This window comes from Ptychodera flava, chromosome 14, assembly GCF_041260155.1.
Source record: "Ptychodera flava strain L36383 chromosome 14, AS_Pfla_20210202, whole genome shotgun sequence".
Classification (NCBI taxonomy): Eukaryota; Metazoa; Hemichordata; class Enteropneusta; family Ptychoderidae; genus Ptychodera; species Ptychodera flava.
In genome coordinates, this window is record NC_091941.1 from 35,091,921 (window position 1) to 35,110,533 (window position 18,613).

Consider the following 18,613-nt stretch of genomic DNA (forward strand, 5'->3'; position numbering starts at 1 on the left):
TCCTCTGTACAATGCTTTTTCGAATGTAGGTATGACTATAGAACTTGTTCTATTGAAGATGCATTCTATATGCAATTACATCATGTATAAGTTTTGTTTTTCTGGACGAAATCCTAGTGTTGACTCTGGACTGGGAAAAATATAAATCAATTGAAGGGCACGCAGTCACTGGTCATTTCACCCTCTGGAATATTATCGCAAGGCTGTCAGCCGTCATATAAAATTGTTCAAAATTCTCAGAATCATTGTCACCATATGGACACAGAACTTAGCATGGTTGCTTTTAATGTCATCATTTGTATGGTTTCAGAATGTGCCGTAGAATCTATTTTGAATGGACGATCACAAAACTATTTTTTAATATCTATATGTATAGATGTGTAGTGACATTAATTTTGTAGGTATGTAGCCGGTATGAAGACAGTTTGTGCATGGAATTGTTTGAATATTATGAAATGTGAAAACTTATCAACTTTATTTACAGTTGTGAGAGTGCAAATAAACAAAATAAACTGTTCATTGATATTCATGTGCTAAAATGAAATACAATATACAGGACAGTATTCACTTATTTTGGGGGACGATGGAAGTTGTCCATGAAATTGTGAATAAGTTGATGTGAATGGACAGTAAAGAAATAGTGCAGTGCCCCTTTTGCCTTACATTAGACAAAACATAAAACAAAAAACAAGAAAAACAAAACATATATGCAACTGGGCGGCTTGTGATGGCAAATACCTGTATTAGACTGGGTTGATTTGGCAGAGCAGGGTCGGGAGCGTGTTGGAGGTGGTGGAACGGTGGTTTTGGCAGTTTTGGTGCTGTAGATGCTAGCCGTACTGGCATAAGCCACGGAGACCGGTGTGTAACCGATGTCAGCGGTGTTAGCAGGTGTTGTCTTGCCTTTACCAGGCTGTGTCATACTACCACTACTATCACCTAGAATGTAAGCACATGGTTGGGTTAGTAGCTATATCTCACTGTCAAGGATTTCTCCCCTTGACCAGAACAATCAGAGTTAATTGACAAGTTTTGCAGATGTAGACCTTGTAACACAGAGTTTCAATCTGCCCTTTGAATCATTGAACAGTCACAAAAACTTGAATTTGTTATCATCGTGAACAGTCAAAGTTGCATAATTTGTTACAAGTTTACTTTTGTTTACTTTTAATACCAGAATAAATTTTGTCACATGTTAGCTGTCGTTAGTTGCATTTCTTGAAAACCAATAAAGCATTGCATGTTTTTTTAAATAACAAGGGTTTCTGTCCCATCTTTACAAAGTGAACTTTGCTTTTCTGAAGATAGAAAAGACAGATTTGTTGTTTTCCTTTATAGTATCGTACATGTACTTATCTGGTCATGCCAAACCTGGTAACTGGTGTATGTACAAGTATAATTTCACAAGCAGGTAACTTGTACATGTGACTTCCTCTCATGATCACAATAAAATCATTCAAATACTATACTTTGACTTATAAACAAATATGTAACACACAAAATAGATTTTTAAGATAACTATTATTTTGTGTGAACTTTCACAGTCAGTTTCTGACCCAAATCTATGAGATATGAAATTCAAGTTATTTTCACTGCAACAAATCTTGTTCACAAACTCACATTTGTTGAATTTACATAATTCTAAAAAATCAAGTGTAATGACTGCATAAAAATAGATGATACAAAAATAATTTTCACGCAAAAAATGAAACAAGAAACATGCAAGTATGTATCGTATTTTAAGTATATCTAACACACTTTTTCTTTTTCAACAAAATCTATAATGTGTATATAATTATGCCAAAATATAGTGTAGCCTGGGATGAGGAAGAAGCACTGTGTACATGCGACAGTGTCCATTTTTCTCTCACAATTCTTTCTCTCTGTCCAATTTTCTCTATCCTACACTGAAGGCGAACATGAAGAGATGAAATGCATCAGCTTTCTGGGAATGGAGCTCATACAGATTTCGATCTCTGATTCAAAATAGAGTTGAATAACTTGAAAAGAGAGGCCAATGACATTTCACTGTCACTGCTCATACTGCATCAAACCAAATCAAATTTGAAGAACAGCAACACCGGTTTGTTTTTTATCATTCATGACATTCCATGGAATGCACAAAGAACAAAGACATTGACATGCAGAGAGTAACACTCCAAATCTTTCATTGACAGCAGTAAGATAGCAAATGAACTGAAAATGTCCATACCTGTCACCACAAGAATAGGCAATGCTGATAGTGTTTTTATAGAAAAGAAGACGTATCAGACCAGAGCAATGGAAAGAACAATGTAAAAAGCTCCAAATTACACCAATAATAAACAGCAACGACAAGAACAAAACATGCACTTACAGGGATTTTTACACCAAAAACCTACAGCACCATACTATATTTATTGGTTAGACATTTTAATAAATGGGTCTATATAAATTGGTGCCTGATTTCTCCTATAATATTGTCAATTGTAATTTTAATTTTTAGGGTCTAATGGATAACATCTGATGTCATTATTGAACAAGGAAGGGGTTGCAAACATAAACTGAAATCTAGATATGGGAGAGGGACTTGGGAGTTTGATATCTTGGTTAGTGCACTCACATAAAATTATCTTCAACAGTAGAGATCCATTCTGATTAAAATAATCGTTTTCTATGGTTAGTTTTATGTTTGCATGCATTTCAAATCAAACAGATAACCATGCATTTGTGAAACCATAGTGTTTCGTTTCAATCTTTACATGCATCTTACACTTTGTGTACCTGAATGACAGTCTATCAGCTTGTAGTCCCTGATTATGAAGGCTGATTTGGGTCGGATGTGCTCCCTAAACTCTAGGTCTGCTGGAGGTGAAATCATAGAGCAAGTGCATTTGAAAGGCAAACAAAATGGAACCCATGTGAGTGATACCAAACTACAGTATACTGGTATGTCTACTTGTCACACTGATATGCCTCAGCTGTGATAGTTTGTATCATTTTAAGCATATTGTACTTGGGTATATTTTCTTATCCAATCAGATGTTTTTCATATCAAGTATGATGATTAACAATACATCAAAACAGATTGTGTGATGGCTAATCATGTTGTTTTATCATTTCAAATTCTTTTCTGAGTTACTTTCAATTTGGAATTCCATGAACTACAGTACCGCAAAAGAACTTTTTTTGAATATATTATCTCATAAAATAATGCTTAAGTTTGAAGTTGGACAATTGTGAGTACTTTCAATAGTATTTCTTATAGTTGTAACATGAGCTACAAGCTGACTGTACTTGTAAGAAAAAATCTTGTAGTAGAGTTTGCTTGCAGTGTGAATCTCTTACTGACAGTGCATTATATAGATTACCATTAGAAAGAGCAATTTAAAAGAGAGCATTGTGGAATTTTATAGCATGGCTGGTGTATTATTGAACATTAACACTGCTTTTAATCTTATCACAATCAGCAGATGGAACACTCATGACCAACTTCTTTATCATGACCTCAAACCTCCTCCTCTGTGAACATATTTACCTTTACCGAGTTCCTTCTCTGAGAGTCCCACTTTGTTGATTTCACTAGTACTGCTTCTCCTCTGCAGGAGGGATTGGTTAGGACCCTGAGTGGCATTGGACGGATTGGCTCGCACATCACTCTTGGAGCTGGTCCCAAGGAATATGCTGGCCGACTTGTTCATCTTTGTGTACACTGTCAACACTTCTTCAAGTTCACTTTCACTGAAGAATAAAACAAGTTTTGTTGATAACAACTTTATCAAAGACTGTAAACAAGTATACATCCCTGAGTTGGCAGAATACACAGCATGCACAGATAAAGTCATGATATGATCTATTTTTACAGCAATTGTACACTCATGTGCAACATGGAAACCATATAGCAAGTGACCCTGTTTACAAATAATAGATTGGATATTGTGTATTTTTTTAGATATATGACTTTTCAAGATTATGAAATCTCACAGGAAACACTGATAGGATACATTTGATGATCAAAATACCAAAATGCGATGAATTCGATTTTCATCAAATTTATTAGAATATGTTAGGATCTGATATTTGACATCTACAATTCTTACAGCTTACCTAGCAACATGGATGAAATCTCTAAACTTGTCTTCATCAAATCCATCGGCTAAATCTCCATCTCTGCCAAGATATTTCTTTTCAAGTTTTCTTCTCTGTTGGAGTTGTTCAGTTTCCTACAACGCCCAAGAAATTAAATAAAAGCACGTTGTTATTTCCCTGTCTGCAACTAATCTCAGGAAGTGTACACCGCGGTGCCCACTGATAGCCGGGCAACAATAAACAATACACATTTTTAATATGTCTACCGTTAAAATGAAAAATTTGGCATGCTCTTTGAATTTGTGACTTTTTATGATATGCCCTTCCCAAGGATAGTTCTACTTCTGATTAAAATATAATTTGTTGAATAGCTTTCATGACTACTTTGAAGCATTTTGTCAGGGTGAACAAAAAATTTGGTCTCACAGTTGCTGGGAAACCTTTATAGTGAGGCAGTCGCAGATTAGTTTGCATGGTGATTTTTCATTGATAAAAACAAAATACACAATAACACCTAAAAGTCTGCGATATCAAAACCTTTAACAATTCAAAAATTGTCAAGAAATTATGGCATTTGGGCACAGTCCCTGCATGTAATAAACCAAAAGCTTGTACGTGAAATGTGATCATGGATGACATATTTCTCGTTCACATCTTACCTTGCTATATATATGTACAAAATCTCCTAGCTGTTTGGCTAATATCCTCCTTCTATCATTGATGGGAAGCTTTCTGCTTGGTACAATCACCTTGAAAGGCTGTTGCAAGTTGCCAGCTGCTCTCTTGAGAAACCTCAGCACCAAATCCTGTTGTATGTGGTTTTTTTTTTTGGAAATGATACGGCACAAAGATCACACAGAATACAGACACATCAGATACATTGATTCTGTCACAGCAATTATGCAAATTCAGAGTAAAAACCCAAGCACAACACCCAAGTTGCACAACATGGTGAAAGTTCTCATGACTCAAGATGGATAGGAAAAATATTGTAAAACATGCCCTTTCTGGAGACATGCTTTTTTCAGCGAAATTAGCAAAGTAACTGGCTCTGCTAAATCAAACTGCCTCAAAAAATAAGGTTTATAGAAATCACTATAATATATATATAAAATAGCTTTAAGTCATTCAGAAATATGATCACAAAACATTGGTGATGCAGCATGCTGCTACATGACATGGCATTTTTATAACAGATGAAATGACATATTTACAACACTATTACTTTTAAAATCTGTGATGATTAAATTACTTGCAGTCAAAGAGTAAATTTGTATCACAGGGTGTATAAGCTGGAAGTTGAAGTTCATTATATTCAAAGAATACGAGTATCGCTATCCAAATCAAAATAGTCGTGGTCTACCAGATACAGTGGATGTAATCTGGACAGTTCAAAGCTACAGCGTATGATGATAGAATCACTTCCGTGCACTATGAAGTATGCCATGATTTTGCTATTTGATAAAACAAGCCATGCTATGATCGCTTAAAAAGCATGCTGCTAACCAAAGTGTTTTACATTAATAATAGAACAAATGAGAAAACAGCGGTGGAACTATTCTTCACTTATAGGAAACTTATGTCACACCATCCATTACTCCATAATTCAGTACTTATTTTCAATATTAAGTAAACTGTACCATTAACTATTATCATCCAAAGTTCAGCCAGCAAAATGATTGGTGAATACCATGCAGCTGATGTAAGAACAGCTGAAGTCATAGCTTCACTGACCGTGTGAAACTGACTTAGCTTTCATTTCTTTTTAACATACATGTAAAGTGGGGGAAAACAGTGAGCATTTAACATCAGTTACAAGGTGTTCTATATTCACTGCAGAAAGCCACACTCAGATAGCAGCGGTGATGGTGAAAGGGCTGCATATGGGGAATATGCTTGTTTTGAAGCGGTGAACTGATTTTTTTTTTTGAAAGACTTAGAAATCTTCCCTGATGGTCTGTGGCTAAAGCTAGATGGATTGCTGGCAGTGCATAGTGGATGATGAACAGTGGTTGGTACCTCGTTGCTTATCCACAAGGCTGCACTAACCATTTGCTCATCGTTGCGAGCACCAGGGTCACTTCGGTTGTGGGGACGGCTGGTCTCTTCAATCAGCCGAAGCTGGACTCGCTGGAGGTAGGTAGCAAAGGCGTGCCTTGCTTGAAGCTTGCTGTGAGGTTTGTTCCAACATAGACAAAACACAACACAAACACACACACATACATACAAACAAATACCATTCAAGACATAACATCACATGCATGACAGCAACAATACATGCAGAAAGATAACACAGAAACAGAAGAGAAATAGAGACAAAAAAGTATAAAAAATGTAATATTGTTTCATTAATAACCTGTGGTAGAGTTTGCGATTCGCCTTCAATTCTGCCACTTTGGACATCCTCTGACAGACGGTTTTGCACTCGGGCTAGGTAAGCTGCAAACGCGTCTCTGGCTTGCATTTTACTAAAGAAAATGAATCAAACAGCTGTACAGTGATACACATGCAACACATACACATATGTACCTGCTTCCAACATAGAAATAATGGCTAAAAATTACAACTATACTCTCATCTTGACTATTTATCACATGGATTGCATTTGTCATTAATTCTTTGCATGTCATATGAATTGTGCATAATTATATTTTTGTGTCCGTATACATGTATGTACATTCTGACTATGTATGCAACATTGTTGATTTGCAGTACGTAAAAACTAAATTCACATGCTGTGATGTGTTGGTAAATTTAATTGCTACAAGATGGAAACGCTGAAATGGAAAAAGATGAGACAACACCTATCTAAGTTTTACCGTAGGTGCTGTCTGTGTGATTTTGAATTTTATCCTGAATTATCCTACCACGTGGAAAATAACAAAAAAACATTCTCTGCACTGTTGGGTAGACAAGAAAGCTAAGTCAGGGCTGAAAGTCTTACCTCAGATCTCCGCCATTCTCAATGATTTCAACAACATTGACTTTTGGCAGTGGAGGTTTTTGCGGTGGCTGTGGTTTCTCCCTGAGAACCTGTCTAGTTTCCTCACTCTCTGCATGAACCCTGTCCGCCTTTGACCTGCTGACATTATCAGCTGTTTTGGCATCCCCTTCACCAATGTTCTCTGTCTCTGTCCTACTGGCTGCGGAATTTCTTTGTGAATTTGTAGCTGCCTCTGCTGTCTTGGATGTCGTTGTTGTTGTTGTAGCTGCAGTAGCTGTGGATGATTGGTTTTCTGCTTTTGCACTGCTACTAGCTGTCTTAGTTTCTGTTCTTTGTTGTTGTTGTTGTTGCTGTTGTTGTTTTTGTTGTTGTTGTTGCGACGATGAGCTGGATTTTCTTGTCTTTTCTTCTTTGAGTTCACCCTGTGCAAGTGGTTCTCGCTTGCTTTTGCTGTTTGATTCTTTCTTCTCTACTGTTTTTTCTTTCACTGCAAATAATAAACAAGCCAGAGTAATCATTTGATACCATGCTGATTGTCTGGCCTGATTTTGAGTAACAGCCCTTATTATTGAAATCAATAAACTTTCCTTTAATTATTCATGAACATGAAAATATAATTGTTGTGTGTGATAGGAGGAAATAATACTGGTCAGTTATGAATCACACATTGTTATATTACTACTAAATTTCCTAACGACATCAGCGAAAGTGTGACATTCTTCAAAACAACATACTAATAAACCCCATCTCTTTGTTTCACTTGACCCCTTCAGGTAGGGGTCATGATAATTCCATGCTTTGCTTTCCAAGACTCTTTATTTAGAGAAGGACCCTTACTTTTGTACATAAGGAGGTCCATTTCTCTCTGATATTAATACAAAGGTTTGAACTTTCTTTCTTACATTTCCTGGTCAAAGGAACTTGCCTGTAGCAAGCACTTGGACTATCTTGTTGGTGCATCTTGTGTTGCACAACTATTCATTGAACACTGCATAAATATACCAAATCCATGGGCTAACATGTGAAATGTGAAAAATGCATTACAGTATGTATGGCGTATACTATGAAATGTTCTTGTTGCTTATGCTCTTGAAAAAAGTACATTGGGTTTTCATAAAATATCCATGATCTCACCTTGTCTGTGGATTCTCCCGCTTGGAGGCTTCTGACTCCTTGCCATGTTACTCCGGACTTTTCTTCTTTCTGTTCTGTTGTCAAGGGTTGTCAGTTTCCTCAGATACTGCATCATACCATCTTTCCTGAGGTCCACCATTTGTTCATTTACAACAGCCAACCTCCTTTGAAACAAACAGAAATGTAAGATATAATAGTGTAAGACATAAGGTATTTCCTTTCTGCAACTGTTGCAGTTATACGTGTCCATCCCTCTGTAAAAGTTGCATTTAGTTCAAACTTGCTGGCTTGTTTTTCAACACTTACCCTTTATCTAACTTTTTGAATCTTGACCCCTTTGTGACCTATGACATCATCATGAGATTTAACCCCTCTCCCTTGCAATCGAAAGGTTAACTTTAATGATTTGAACAATACGTTGGAGTTGTGAAAAGGGTCACTTTTCAGACTTTCATTTGCAAAATGAACCTTCTATACATTATCATTATCAGTCCTTTAATATACATAACAGTTGTTACTGAATGTTTTAATGCCACATGAGATCAAAGAATTGTTCATCAGCATAATTCTTTCTACTTTTCACGTAATTAAAGTAGTTTTAAAATCAGCCAGAAACACTTTGAAATTCAGCTATTTATCAATTGTTTGTCAGTGATTTTGTTCTACAAGTAGTTGTTTCATCTCCTTTGCAAATACATTTGTTTGAAAATAATTTGTAATATCTATATTTGCTCATAGTTGAAAGACACAGAATGTCGCATTCCTATGGAGGAAATTTACAATTTCACATAGGAAGGCAAAGATTGCTTGCCGCTTCTGTTGTTGTTGTGCTATGAAAATCTAGGAAACACCTTTCCCTTCACTCTGGCCCAAGCATAATGTTCAGATTACAACCACAGCCCAAAACTTATAATGCAAGAATGCATTTTATATGTGCATAATTGAGTTTACTACGTTGCCATGCAAGGTAGTATTGTACATGTCACTAAAATTTCAGAAGTAAAAGAGTGATTACAGCATTGTCAAAACCTGTGTCTGAACAGGTTATAATGTGGGAAAAGGAAACAATTAGACGCTTTGTGACCATGCCAGGTTATTAGCCTGTGAGGGCGCTCTAACGCCACCTTTGTGTCTCAAGAGCAGACTTCCTCTGCATCACCAGCACCGTGCAGACCAGTCTGTGAGCTGAAAGTGAACAGCAACTCTGGATGCAGTATATTTCATTGAAAGGTTTATTAATGTTAGGTGTCAGTTATCAACGCTTACTTTGCTAGAAAGCAAATGCAGTAGCAAGCATGACATAAAAAGACAGGAATTCCTTACCTGTTTGCATGAGAGAGAGGGAAGGCGTGTACAATTACATACTATTAAAACCCTATTAATACATTGGCAGAAAGTCAATGATGTTCGTATATAACTCATGTCTTGATGTAATACTACGTTGCTAATGTATGGGGGACAGGGGATTTATCAAAATTTGATCTAGTTATGATGTTATCTTTATACAATGGCATCATTATAATGAACAATTTTGATACTCCACATGCCAGGCTGACTTGTGATTATATTCTGTTGCTTGTGGAAGGGTTTGATAGAAATTCATGTACAGGAGTAAAGTAAGATAATACTTCACTTGGGAACAGAGATCTGTAGACCAGAGAGCTGGATAGAGAATGACAGAAAGACATAGAAAATAAATTTACACAATGGAGGAATACAGACATAGACAGGGGAATACAATATCATGGTATGATACCTAATGGAAGGAGATAGTAAGTGTAGATGCAAATGTAGTTGTGGTACATGATTATCACAGATATCTCAGAGTCATCTGAAATGAAGTTGAACTGATTTTAATCTTTTGATAAAACATCATTAACCCTTTCAATTTATTGTTTTACATCTATTTTGTGACCAATACACATTTAGGATTTCCCATGATAAAAACAGAAAACTTCTAGCTAACAATTGCACTTTATTATCCAATCTTTGAAAAATCCACATTTTTGTGCATAACTTTTGGTTATTTCGCATTAAATGTGTACATTGTATTTGGAAAGCCATCTCCCATGCTTTTTATGACCAATATTATAGAAACATCATCATGATTGCTTGACTTTTGAAAACAAGAAGTGGGTCACAGGAAAGGAAAGGGAAGGTCATGACCATAAAAATTAAATGGATATTACTCTATATAGATGATTATGTCCTTCATATTTTGCTTAAGGCATGGGTCAGCTCAGCACATTATAGATGTTTTACAAATTTTAGGGATTGTACATTTAGAGATTGATATGTCAATGCCCACTGATTCAAATGTTGGTTAAACTACATTTTATAATGATTACTTTTTAATGATTACTTTATACCAATGATTATATTTCTGTATTAACATGATGAATCTTTCTCAGAATGAAAAATTATTACCTATGGTACTTATACCGGTTTGCGACTGTACTTGGGTCGCAGTGATGAAGATGGTCAGGGTTTTAGGACAGGGGGAGGGAGAAAGGAGAGGAAGAGGGGGAGTGAGACAACATGGCTGAGTTTGGACTTACATTTGTAGAGTCACAGCTTGAGAACTGTTGAGGTGTGACTTTTGTTGAAGTTCTTTGGCTGCAACACTACAGAGACAAAGAAAGATGGAGCACACGCAGAGATGCACACACTTGATAAAACACCCCTCATACTACTCTACCACAACCACTGACACCTAAGTCCATATGTTATTGATTTCTACCCCTTACCAGAATTAGTTTAGATTTATTGAGGAAGATTACGACAGAAGAAATAAGTGACTTTTAAGATGTTCCAAGAATGTAATGGATTTCAGTTTGCTTTTTATCTTTGGACTAATAGTACCGACGAGTATATTGTTAATTATATTAACATGCCCTGTCCGTCGCAGTTTAATTAGTCAAGCTGAACCATGTGACTGACCACAAATACACAGTAACGGTTTGTTTACATGCCAGTGAATATGAATAATACTATGAACAGCTCACAGTATCATACTATCATAACTTTACAGCTAAAACATAAATTGTAATTCGTACAAAGATCATAATCAACCACAAAACAAAATAAAATGAAGCACTTGTAGTTGTAGGCCAAGTTAGACACTTTTCACAAAAAATCTCCAGATTTGCAAAATTTTTACAGCATACGTGATGGTGCGTCGTGTATTGCACTACACATTGACAAAAAACACTGAGCTCGCATACAGCGCAGCACGTCACTCAGTGAATACAACATTATGGGGCCCTGTTGGCTTTTGAAATTCGCGGGTGAGAGGAAAGCCAAAATTAACAGACTCAGCAAGCCTTGCCTGTTAATTTTTGGCTTTCCTTGCAGGCTCTTCCTTGACCTTAATGGTCAGGGTGTTGCCCATTATTTCTATAATACCTGAATTGGCAACTGACTATACACAAAATGTAGTGTGGACATTCTCCAAATACTTTGATGCATGTAGAATGGCCATGAAATTTCAGGCTGCTACACAAACAAACCCGTCATCACCATAGAAATATTGAATCAACTTTGATTTGCCATCACTATTTGACAGAAACTTGACAACACTAGCAGTGTTTTTTGAAATGACAGTTTAATGGTTGACAAACATCACCCTTGTGAAGTGCGTGGTTAAAAATTTATACATTTTGTTTATTTCAATGCCCAGCCATAATACCTGTATATACATGTAGATTAAAGCCCCACTAGCTGTATCTTTTAACATTATTTTTATGATTTTACTTTCAAGCTAAAATAAGTTTGTGAGAATGTACTAATTTAGTTGTGTGTATACAATTATTATTAACTACTTACTGGGACTGTATATGCAATTTTGAAGAAGATAAAGATAGCTGTTCAAAAATTCCTTCCTCCAAGCTTGCATAAAATAAATGTCTATAGTTCCAGGTGAAATATTATCTGTGCAACAGATACCGTTTATTTTATGGAAAGAAATCCTCTTTCCATTTAAATACAAGATGAAAAGAAATCTCAAATTTTGATGGTACAATTAAAATGTAAACGTATCTGTGAAGGCTGACATAACATCAAGTATAAAACCAAGCAAGAGGGAATACTTGATGCGATAATTTCAACTATAATGAAACTATAAATTTATGAACATCTTAAAAGTCATTTATTTATTGACAAAACTGATGTTAAATTATAATTACCCATTACTTAGTTAGACTTAGTTAGCTTGTTATTGGTTGTAATTAATGGAAGAATATGTCAGAAATTATTCCAGCATAACGCCATAATGGCATAGAACGAAACTTACCTGTCTGGATAAAGTCTTCTATGTAACATCTCATTGTGTGTAGTTCTGCTTTCCAAGAAATTACTGTGGAAATGTTACGGAAAAGTTATAAACACAAAGTTTGTAAATGTGTCTTTGACATTGCTTACGATGAAAACAGATGAGCATGGTGAATTAACAATTTTCACAGGTTATGAAATTTCACATTTCCCAAAATTGACGTTTTCTGAATTATGACTGCTTCACTGAATATGACTATAATTTCTAATAATATGTTGTTGAACACACACAAATATGCTTGAGAGAATTCAAAGAGATTGTTGCTTGGGTGAATTATCCATCTCTGTCATGTTGTGATTGCAACTTGGATGTACCGGTACAGGTCTTCAGTCTACCCTGATTCCAATTCTCCTAGCTAACAGAAGTACCAGTAATAAGAATTGCAATGCAAAGAAAAATATACAGGAGTAGAGTGCACACGTAAAGTATTAATCTTCCAGACAACGTACTTTAATGGCTGGACCCTGAAACACTGAACAATTTAGGAACCATCTTAGATTGTTGCATAAGTTCAAGAAATGAAATTCCTTCGTTTATATCAAAACCCCCTCCCAAACCCCCCCCCCCCCTAAACGAAAGTTCAAAAGTGGGAAATGTTGATGTGTGCTTTAGAGCACAATGTAGCATTTTGCTATTGCTACTGTAGAATACCTATCCCCTGACCACATTACATGCACATCATAAAGTAATCAATCAAATTTGAGTATTATTAACCATAGCATGACACAAAAAATTTGGAAACAGTCACAGCAAAATTTGTTGGTACAAGTGTGCAGTTTTTGTTCATTTTTACATACAATGTAAAGACAACTTGTGATGGCAAAATAAAAATAAGAATGTGAAGTTCACTAATTGAATGGAGGTCAAACCCCCTCGCCCTATAAACAAATGAATTTCGCTTTTTGAACTTATGCGACAATCTCAGACCGTCCCATAGATCATCCTAAGAGTTACTGTTTGTTGAAGAAGTTAAAAAACACTCACCTGTATTTCTCCCATGATTCAGGAGACGGGAAAACTCTGACCCATCCACCACGCCGTGAACACTCTTCCTTTGTTTCCCTGACAATTCTGGCCTCTTCTCCCGTCAGACGATTGTCATCTTTGGACCTCGGACCCGAGCTGGAGCTTGGACGTGAGTTTACTGAGGAGAAGTTCTTCATGTTGACGCTGCCTGCTGATTGTGGACGTTGTCTCTGTTGACAATGGCAAGAGTGAGAAGTCCGCATGATAGCAAAAGTTTTGCGAGGTGAAATTTATGTCCTTTATATATTTTACACAAAGTTAAACAATGATCATATTAAACTTACATGGTAATATTGGCACCATAAATGCATGATAATAACATAGTATACCCATGAATGTTACAAACACTCTTTAAAAAACATCATTTATTTTAAACTTTAAGCGAGTTTGCACTCCTCTTAGCTTGTTTATAAAATGTGTGTACGACAGCCTGAATGATCAAAGCCGCAACGTGAAGCATAATGTTAATGTGTATTTTAATGGCTTGGTGAGATGGCTATTGATAAGATTTTAATATAGCTGCAGTAGTTGAGATATACCTTGGAACCATCATCAGAATTATCCTTTCTAGCCTTCTGTAATGAAAAATTGCAGATTGTGAAAAAAAAATATTACGGTAAGTATTGAAGCCACACTGGAGTTTGTTATTAAGAAGCATCTTGTGCTGGAATTAGTGTAGTGTATTTAACTCGCAAGCATGTGATCAATGTTCCGCCTTGTCATAAAGTGGAAACTATGTAAGGAAAGCAGGTTTTGGATATTGGGGAATGATGAGTATTATCTTATGCTTTTGATTTAATAACTGATCAAATTTTACAACTGTAGACTAAACCCGGAATTAGAATGGACCACGGTACAAACAAACCCATGTGTATTTCCATACGCATTAGTACACAAGTGGGTTTGTTTGTACCGCTATCATGTGATCTCTTGGGCGTACTGAGTCTACACAACACATCACGTATTCCGGAGTTGAACCATTGCTAGGTTGAAAGCCAGGGGGTTTGTATTATAGCATCATGTCATACACACAGGGGTTTCTAATGTGCCATGTGATGAGTATTATAAATTTAAGGTTACAGTGGATATGAAAATTTTTTAGTCTATTGACTGAGTGAAAATTTCAGTTCTGATAAGGAATATCCAAACATTTCTTTGGTGTAATTGACCTTTGCAACTGTATAAACTAGAATAGGGCATTGTAACTGAACAAACTAAGCACATCAAAAAATCTCGTGTGAAATATTTTGTGGAATGTGCTACACTTGTGGATAATATAAAGCAAGCATTGTAAGTGATGACACATTCAAATGCAAAGGATATTGTGTTAATACTGCACAAGTGTATTCATTCTTAAGTTGTTATTCTCTGACTTTGTCAAGCATCATGCTGGATGTTCAGCTTTTCTCTGTGCAGTTAGTTTTCAAATAGCATATTGACTTATTGTAAAAACCGCCAGGCATTAGTAAGAGCACTGTCAGCACATGCACAGCAAGCAAAGAAGAGTACACAATCTTTCACCAGTTAATTTTCAATAAATGTCCACTGAGGTTTCCTGAGAGTATTTGTGAATGCTTAAAAGTTCCATGCTGTCAGCTTGTTGAAGTTGTGTTCATTCTAAACGCCTCTTACTCTTTGAGACAAATCTTACCAAACCTACATGTTGAACATAATTTTCTTTGCCAACTTAGATAGTGAACTTTGTTTACATACAGAAACTTTCTGATATGAAGTATCTTTGTCAAGATACATAATATTCATCCAGCTTTCAAAATTGTTGTTCTTTGAGTCATCCCTACTGTTTCAAAACACCCTTTCTAGATAAGAAACAGTCAAACTAACAATCTTACCATTTCAGGCAAAATAGCAGACATATATGTTACAAAACTGAACTCAGAAAAAAATGAAATCGTGTAGTTGCTGATATAGTCAACGGTATCAAGCTTTTTGGATCAACCCTGATAATTGGGCATTACCGTACATTTTTTGCCATTACTAAGCAATCAAAAGATAATATGGATACAAAACTTTTGTGGCTGAATCAGACATCATAGTGACAACTGTGACATTTCATACTGGTACATGAATACGACAGCAGTCATTCTGTGTGCAATGTGTTGATAGAGAATAAATGCATGCAACCGTCAGAATGTGAGTTCAAGCCGAGACAAGACAGACACACACACTGCAAAGCATTTAGTAATTTTGTTTGCCTTTCCCTTTTTCTGCACCCTTACCCTGGCAGTGGTGCGCTTTGTGATTCTGTCAGCTCGTTGTATGTCTTTCTCTTTTGAGTCGTCCTGTGTGGAAAGAAACCCAACGCCTGCTTTGGCTAAAGTGTGGCAATAACACAGCAAAGCTAGCAGCGCAATTCACAATAATTCACAATAACACCTGTATACAAACACCTCGTCTCCATCACCTTGTCCTTCATCCTGTGTTTGATATAGCTGCCTCATGAAGTTATAATTATGGATGGTCTGATACAGACCACCACACGATATCTTTTACAATTACAATTGACAATTACGTATACATGGATCATGGTGTCTTTAATCTTACAGTGTGCTACAATTAAAAACATTGTCATTCTTGGAAGTGACCAAGTGATACGTTGTCAGAGAACATGACCAAACCATCATGACAGCTTTGAAGTGCTTACAGAGAGGTTATTTTCGAAGCATTTGAGCTTGCACTATGCAAATATTGTTGGTTCTCCACGAAGGGATTTTGATGGGCAGGCCACCCCTGGTCACAGTTTTGGAGCATTCTATTCATATGTTTATAACAATATAAAAGAATACATTTTCACAAGAAAGGAATATTCAAATTGTACATCGTTATGTACATTGACCACCCCTGTGTTTTTTTCCAAGCTTTCGGAAAACACTGCATGAATGTCATTGAGAAGTATAGCTCCACAATATGGTATATCTTAGTTGGCTTTGATCGGGGCAGCATTATAGTGAGACAACTTTGATAAATGAAAATCTCTGACATACATTAGTTTTGTTACATTCAGAATAGACATTGACATCAGCCACCCCTGTGTCAGAAATATGGAAAATGAAACAGTTGTACTGATGATATGATATGTTTTCTGACAACCTTGAACTATGCGTAGATCTGCCACCTGAAATACTGTGGAAAGTTAAAACATTCTAACATGTGGGACAGACACTGTGCTGACAACATCACGCAAAAAGCTAATGAGTGTGGAACAAATTCATGTGTTGTTAGTGCTTTTTTTTTCAAACTATGTGCAGCACACTACAACTTACCCTAAACTCTGAACCTACACGCTCCTTCTGCAAGTCAAGGTGTGGGAAAGAGGTGGTAATTTTGCAAGTAGCAAATCTGTCTGTGAGAAAGTGCGATAGCAGAAGGGGGGTTTGGGGTATGGGTGGGTAGCTACGTGGTACATGCTGCGGTGAGTGTGGTGACGGTTATTTTGTTACTGATTAGTGGGTGTTGCATGCACCTAGAATTATGCAGCAGCTACAGTGTCACTCCATGGGATAAAGTGACCTATACATCCACACTACCAAATACACTATGTGATATTGTATCTGATACTTTGAAACACCATAACACCATTCATGAGTGGTAGATTATGTCAATGTTAGAATTCAATATGATAACTCCTTTAAATCAAACACAACACCATATTAGTGGATTGATACACGGTCCCTTTTGTGGAGGGGCCGTGATTGATACTGGAAATCAGAGATGACCACTTGTTGACCTTGTGTCTATTAATTTGTCACCTTGACACCTGTTTTATGGATTATCTTTTCACAACCATTTCAAGCCCAAGTAGCTGCATTTCTTTGTATCACTCCAATGACATTTGGAAGTCCATATCCCATTATTGTTTTATTAGCATGCTGTTAATACTTTTTACAACATTGGCATGCTCATCTGTCTATACATGCAATATTGTGTAAAGGGTACTACCCGTAGTACTGGGAGGGAATAAGTGGAGAAAGTCCTGAAACGACCTAAAATCTTCAAAATAAGTGTCATTAAAACTACAAATTCATTAATGTGTATCTTATCTTGCTCAGAGCTCAAACTACTGGTAATCATGAGGTTATGACCATTTGATGGTGCTGGGTTTAATTTTTGGTAAATGTGTGGTAAAATTAGCTCACTTACACATAGCATAACTTTCAAAATGGTAAAGACTGACCATACTGCATTTGTACAGGTAAACACTAAGCGCTCGTCATATGTGTACATGAATAGTTTCAAATCAGCAATAATGAAAGTGAGTTTGAAAATGGAGTAAAAGGTTGAAAGTCATTGATTAATGTCTGAGATACAGGGTGTCGTCATAAAGTTTCAATTTAATCCAACTTTACATTTGATACTCTCATTACATTAGATGAAAAACATATTACATACAAAACCAAAGCCAATATCAATTTGAAACAAATTTACTTTTGATAATTTGAACCCAGACAATTTTTACACAAATGTTGCTTTTACATATTTATAATTATGTAAATGTAAACACATTGACTCTGGAGGCTGTGGAATATACTGGTACCAAGGAAAATTTTCAGCTAGCAATACAAAACTTGCAGCTACTCAAACTTAAAACACCTTACAGTATATGATCACCAGAAATTTGAAATCTTCCTATTATTTTCTGGGTCCACTCCTACATGTACTTCATGTAGGATGGACCAGTCTACAACAGAAGACAATAGGATTATTCCAAAATGAACCAAAACACAGTGATGGCAGGGTACAAAAGTGGATGCTGATCAACTGATAAAGTTCTATTCATAGTCCTCCTTCGGGCAGCATATTTTTTAAGGCTAAAATCTGTTGTAAGATATCCGATTTTCTGTTTTTGGTAAAATTTCTGTAGCCATAGAAATGGTTCTGTCTTTTTACATGAATGAATGTGTTTATTGTGTCATTCATTTGTGTTTCTACTGAACTATCTTTCCTTCTGAAAATCACAGGTATAGCAAGAATTCCGCCGTACAATGTCTGATGTATTTGTACATGAAGAAAGGCTTCAAATACAGAACTGGTCTGCACATTTAATGAATCCTGGCTAAACTGTGTCAATGCAATGTTTGAATTTGAAATCTTCA

General features: G+C 36.2%; 1 protein-coding gene across 33 annotated transcripts in view; it reads right to left on the bottom strand.

The window, feature by feature from the left end:
• LOC139150282 (tubulin polyglutamylase TTLL5-like) overlaps nucleotides 1–18,613 on the bottom strand; it is a 58,984-nt gene that overhangs the window by 13,646 nt on the left and 26,725 nt on the right. For 7 of the 33 annotated variants that reach the window (XM_070722569.1, XM_070722554.1, XM_070722547.1 and 4 more), the window contains exons 17-30: nucleotides 16,784–16,810; nucleotides 15,740–15,802; nucleotides 14,042–14,077; nucleotides 13,461–13,672; nucleotides 12,438–12,500; nucleotides 10,705–10,770; nucleotides 8,147–8,310; nucleotides 7,013–7,499; nucleotides 6,088–6,238; nucleotides 4,728–4,874; nucleotides 4,087–4,202; nucleotides 3,518–3,720; nucleotides 2,764–2,844; nucleotides 739–939 (exon numbers count right to left, since the gene is read on the bottom strand). In XM_070722569.1, the coding sequence (XP_070578670.1) occupies nucleotides 739–939; nucleotides 2,764–2,844; nucleotides 3,518–3,720; nucleotides 4,087–4,202; nucleotides 4,728–4,874; nucleotides 6,088–6,238; nucleotides 7,013–7,499; nucleotides 8,147–8,310; nucleotides 10,705–10,770; nucleotides 12,438–12,500; nucleotides 13,461–13,672; nucleotides 14,042–14,077; nucleotides 15,740–15,802; nucleotides 16,784–16,810 (2,017 nt within the window). Of the gene's footprint in view, nucleotides 1–738; nucleotides 940–2,763; nucleotides 2,845–3,517; nucleotides 3,721–4,086; nucleotides 4,203–4,727; nucleotides 4,875–6,087; nucleotides 6,239–6,424; nucleotides 6,537–7,012; nucleotides 7,500–8,146; nucleotides 8,311–10,704; nucleotides 10,771–12,437; nucleotides 12,501–13,460; nucleotides 13,673–14,041; nucleotides 14,078–15,739; nucleotides 15,803–16,783; nucleotides 16,811–18,613 lie in introns of all 33 variants that reach the window. The other 26 variants (XM_070722572.1, XM_070722568.1, XM_070722566.1 and 23 more) reach the window with 21 other exon arrangements.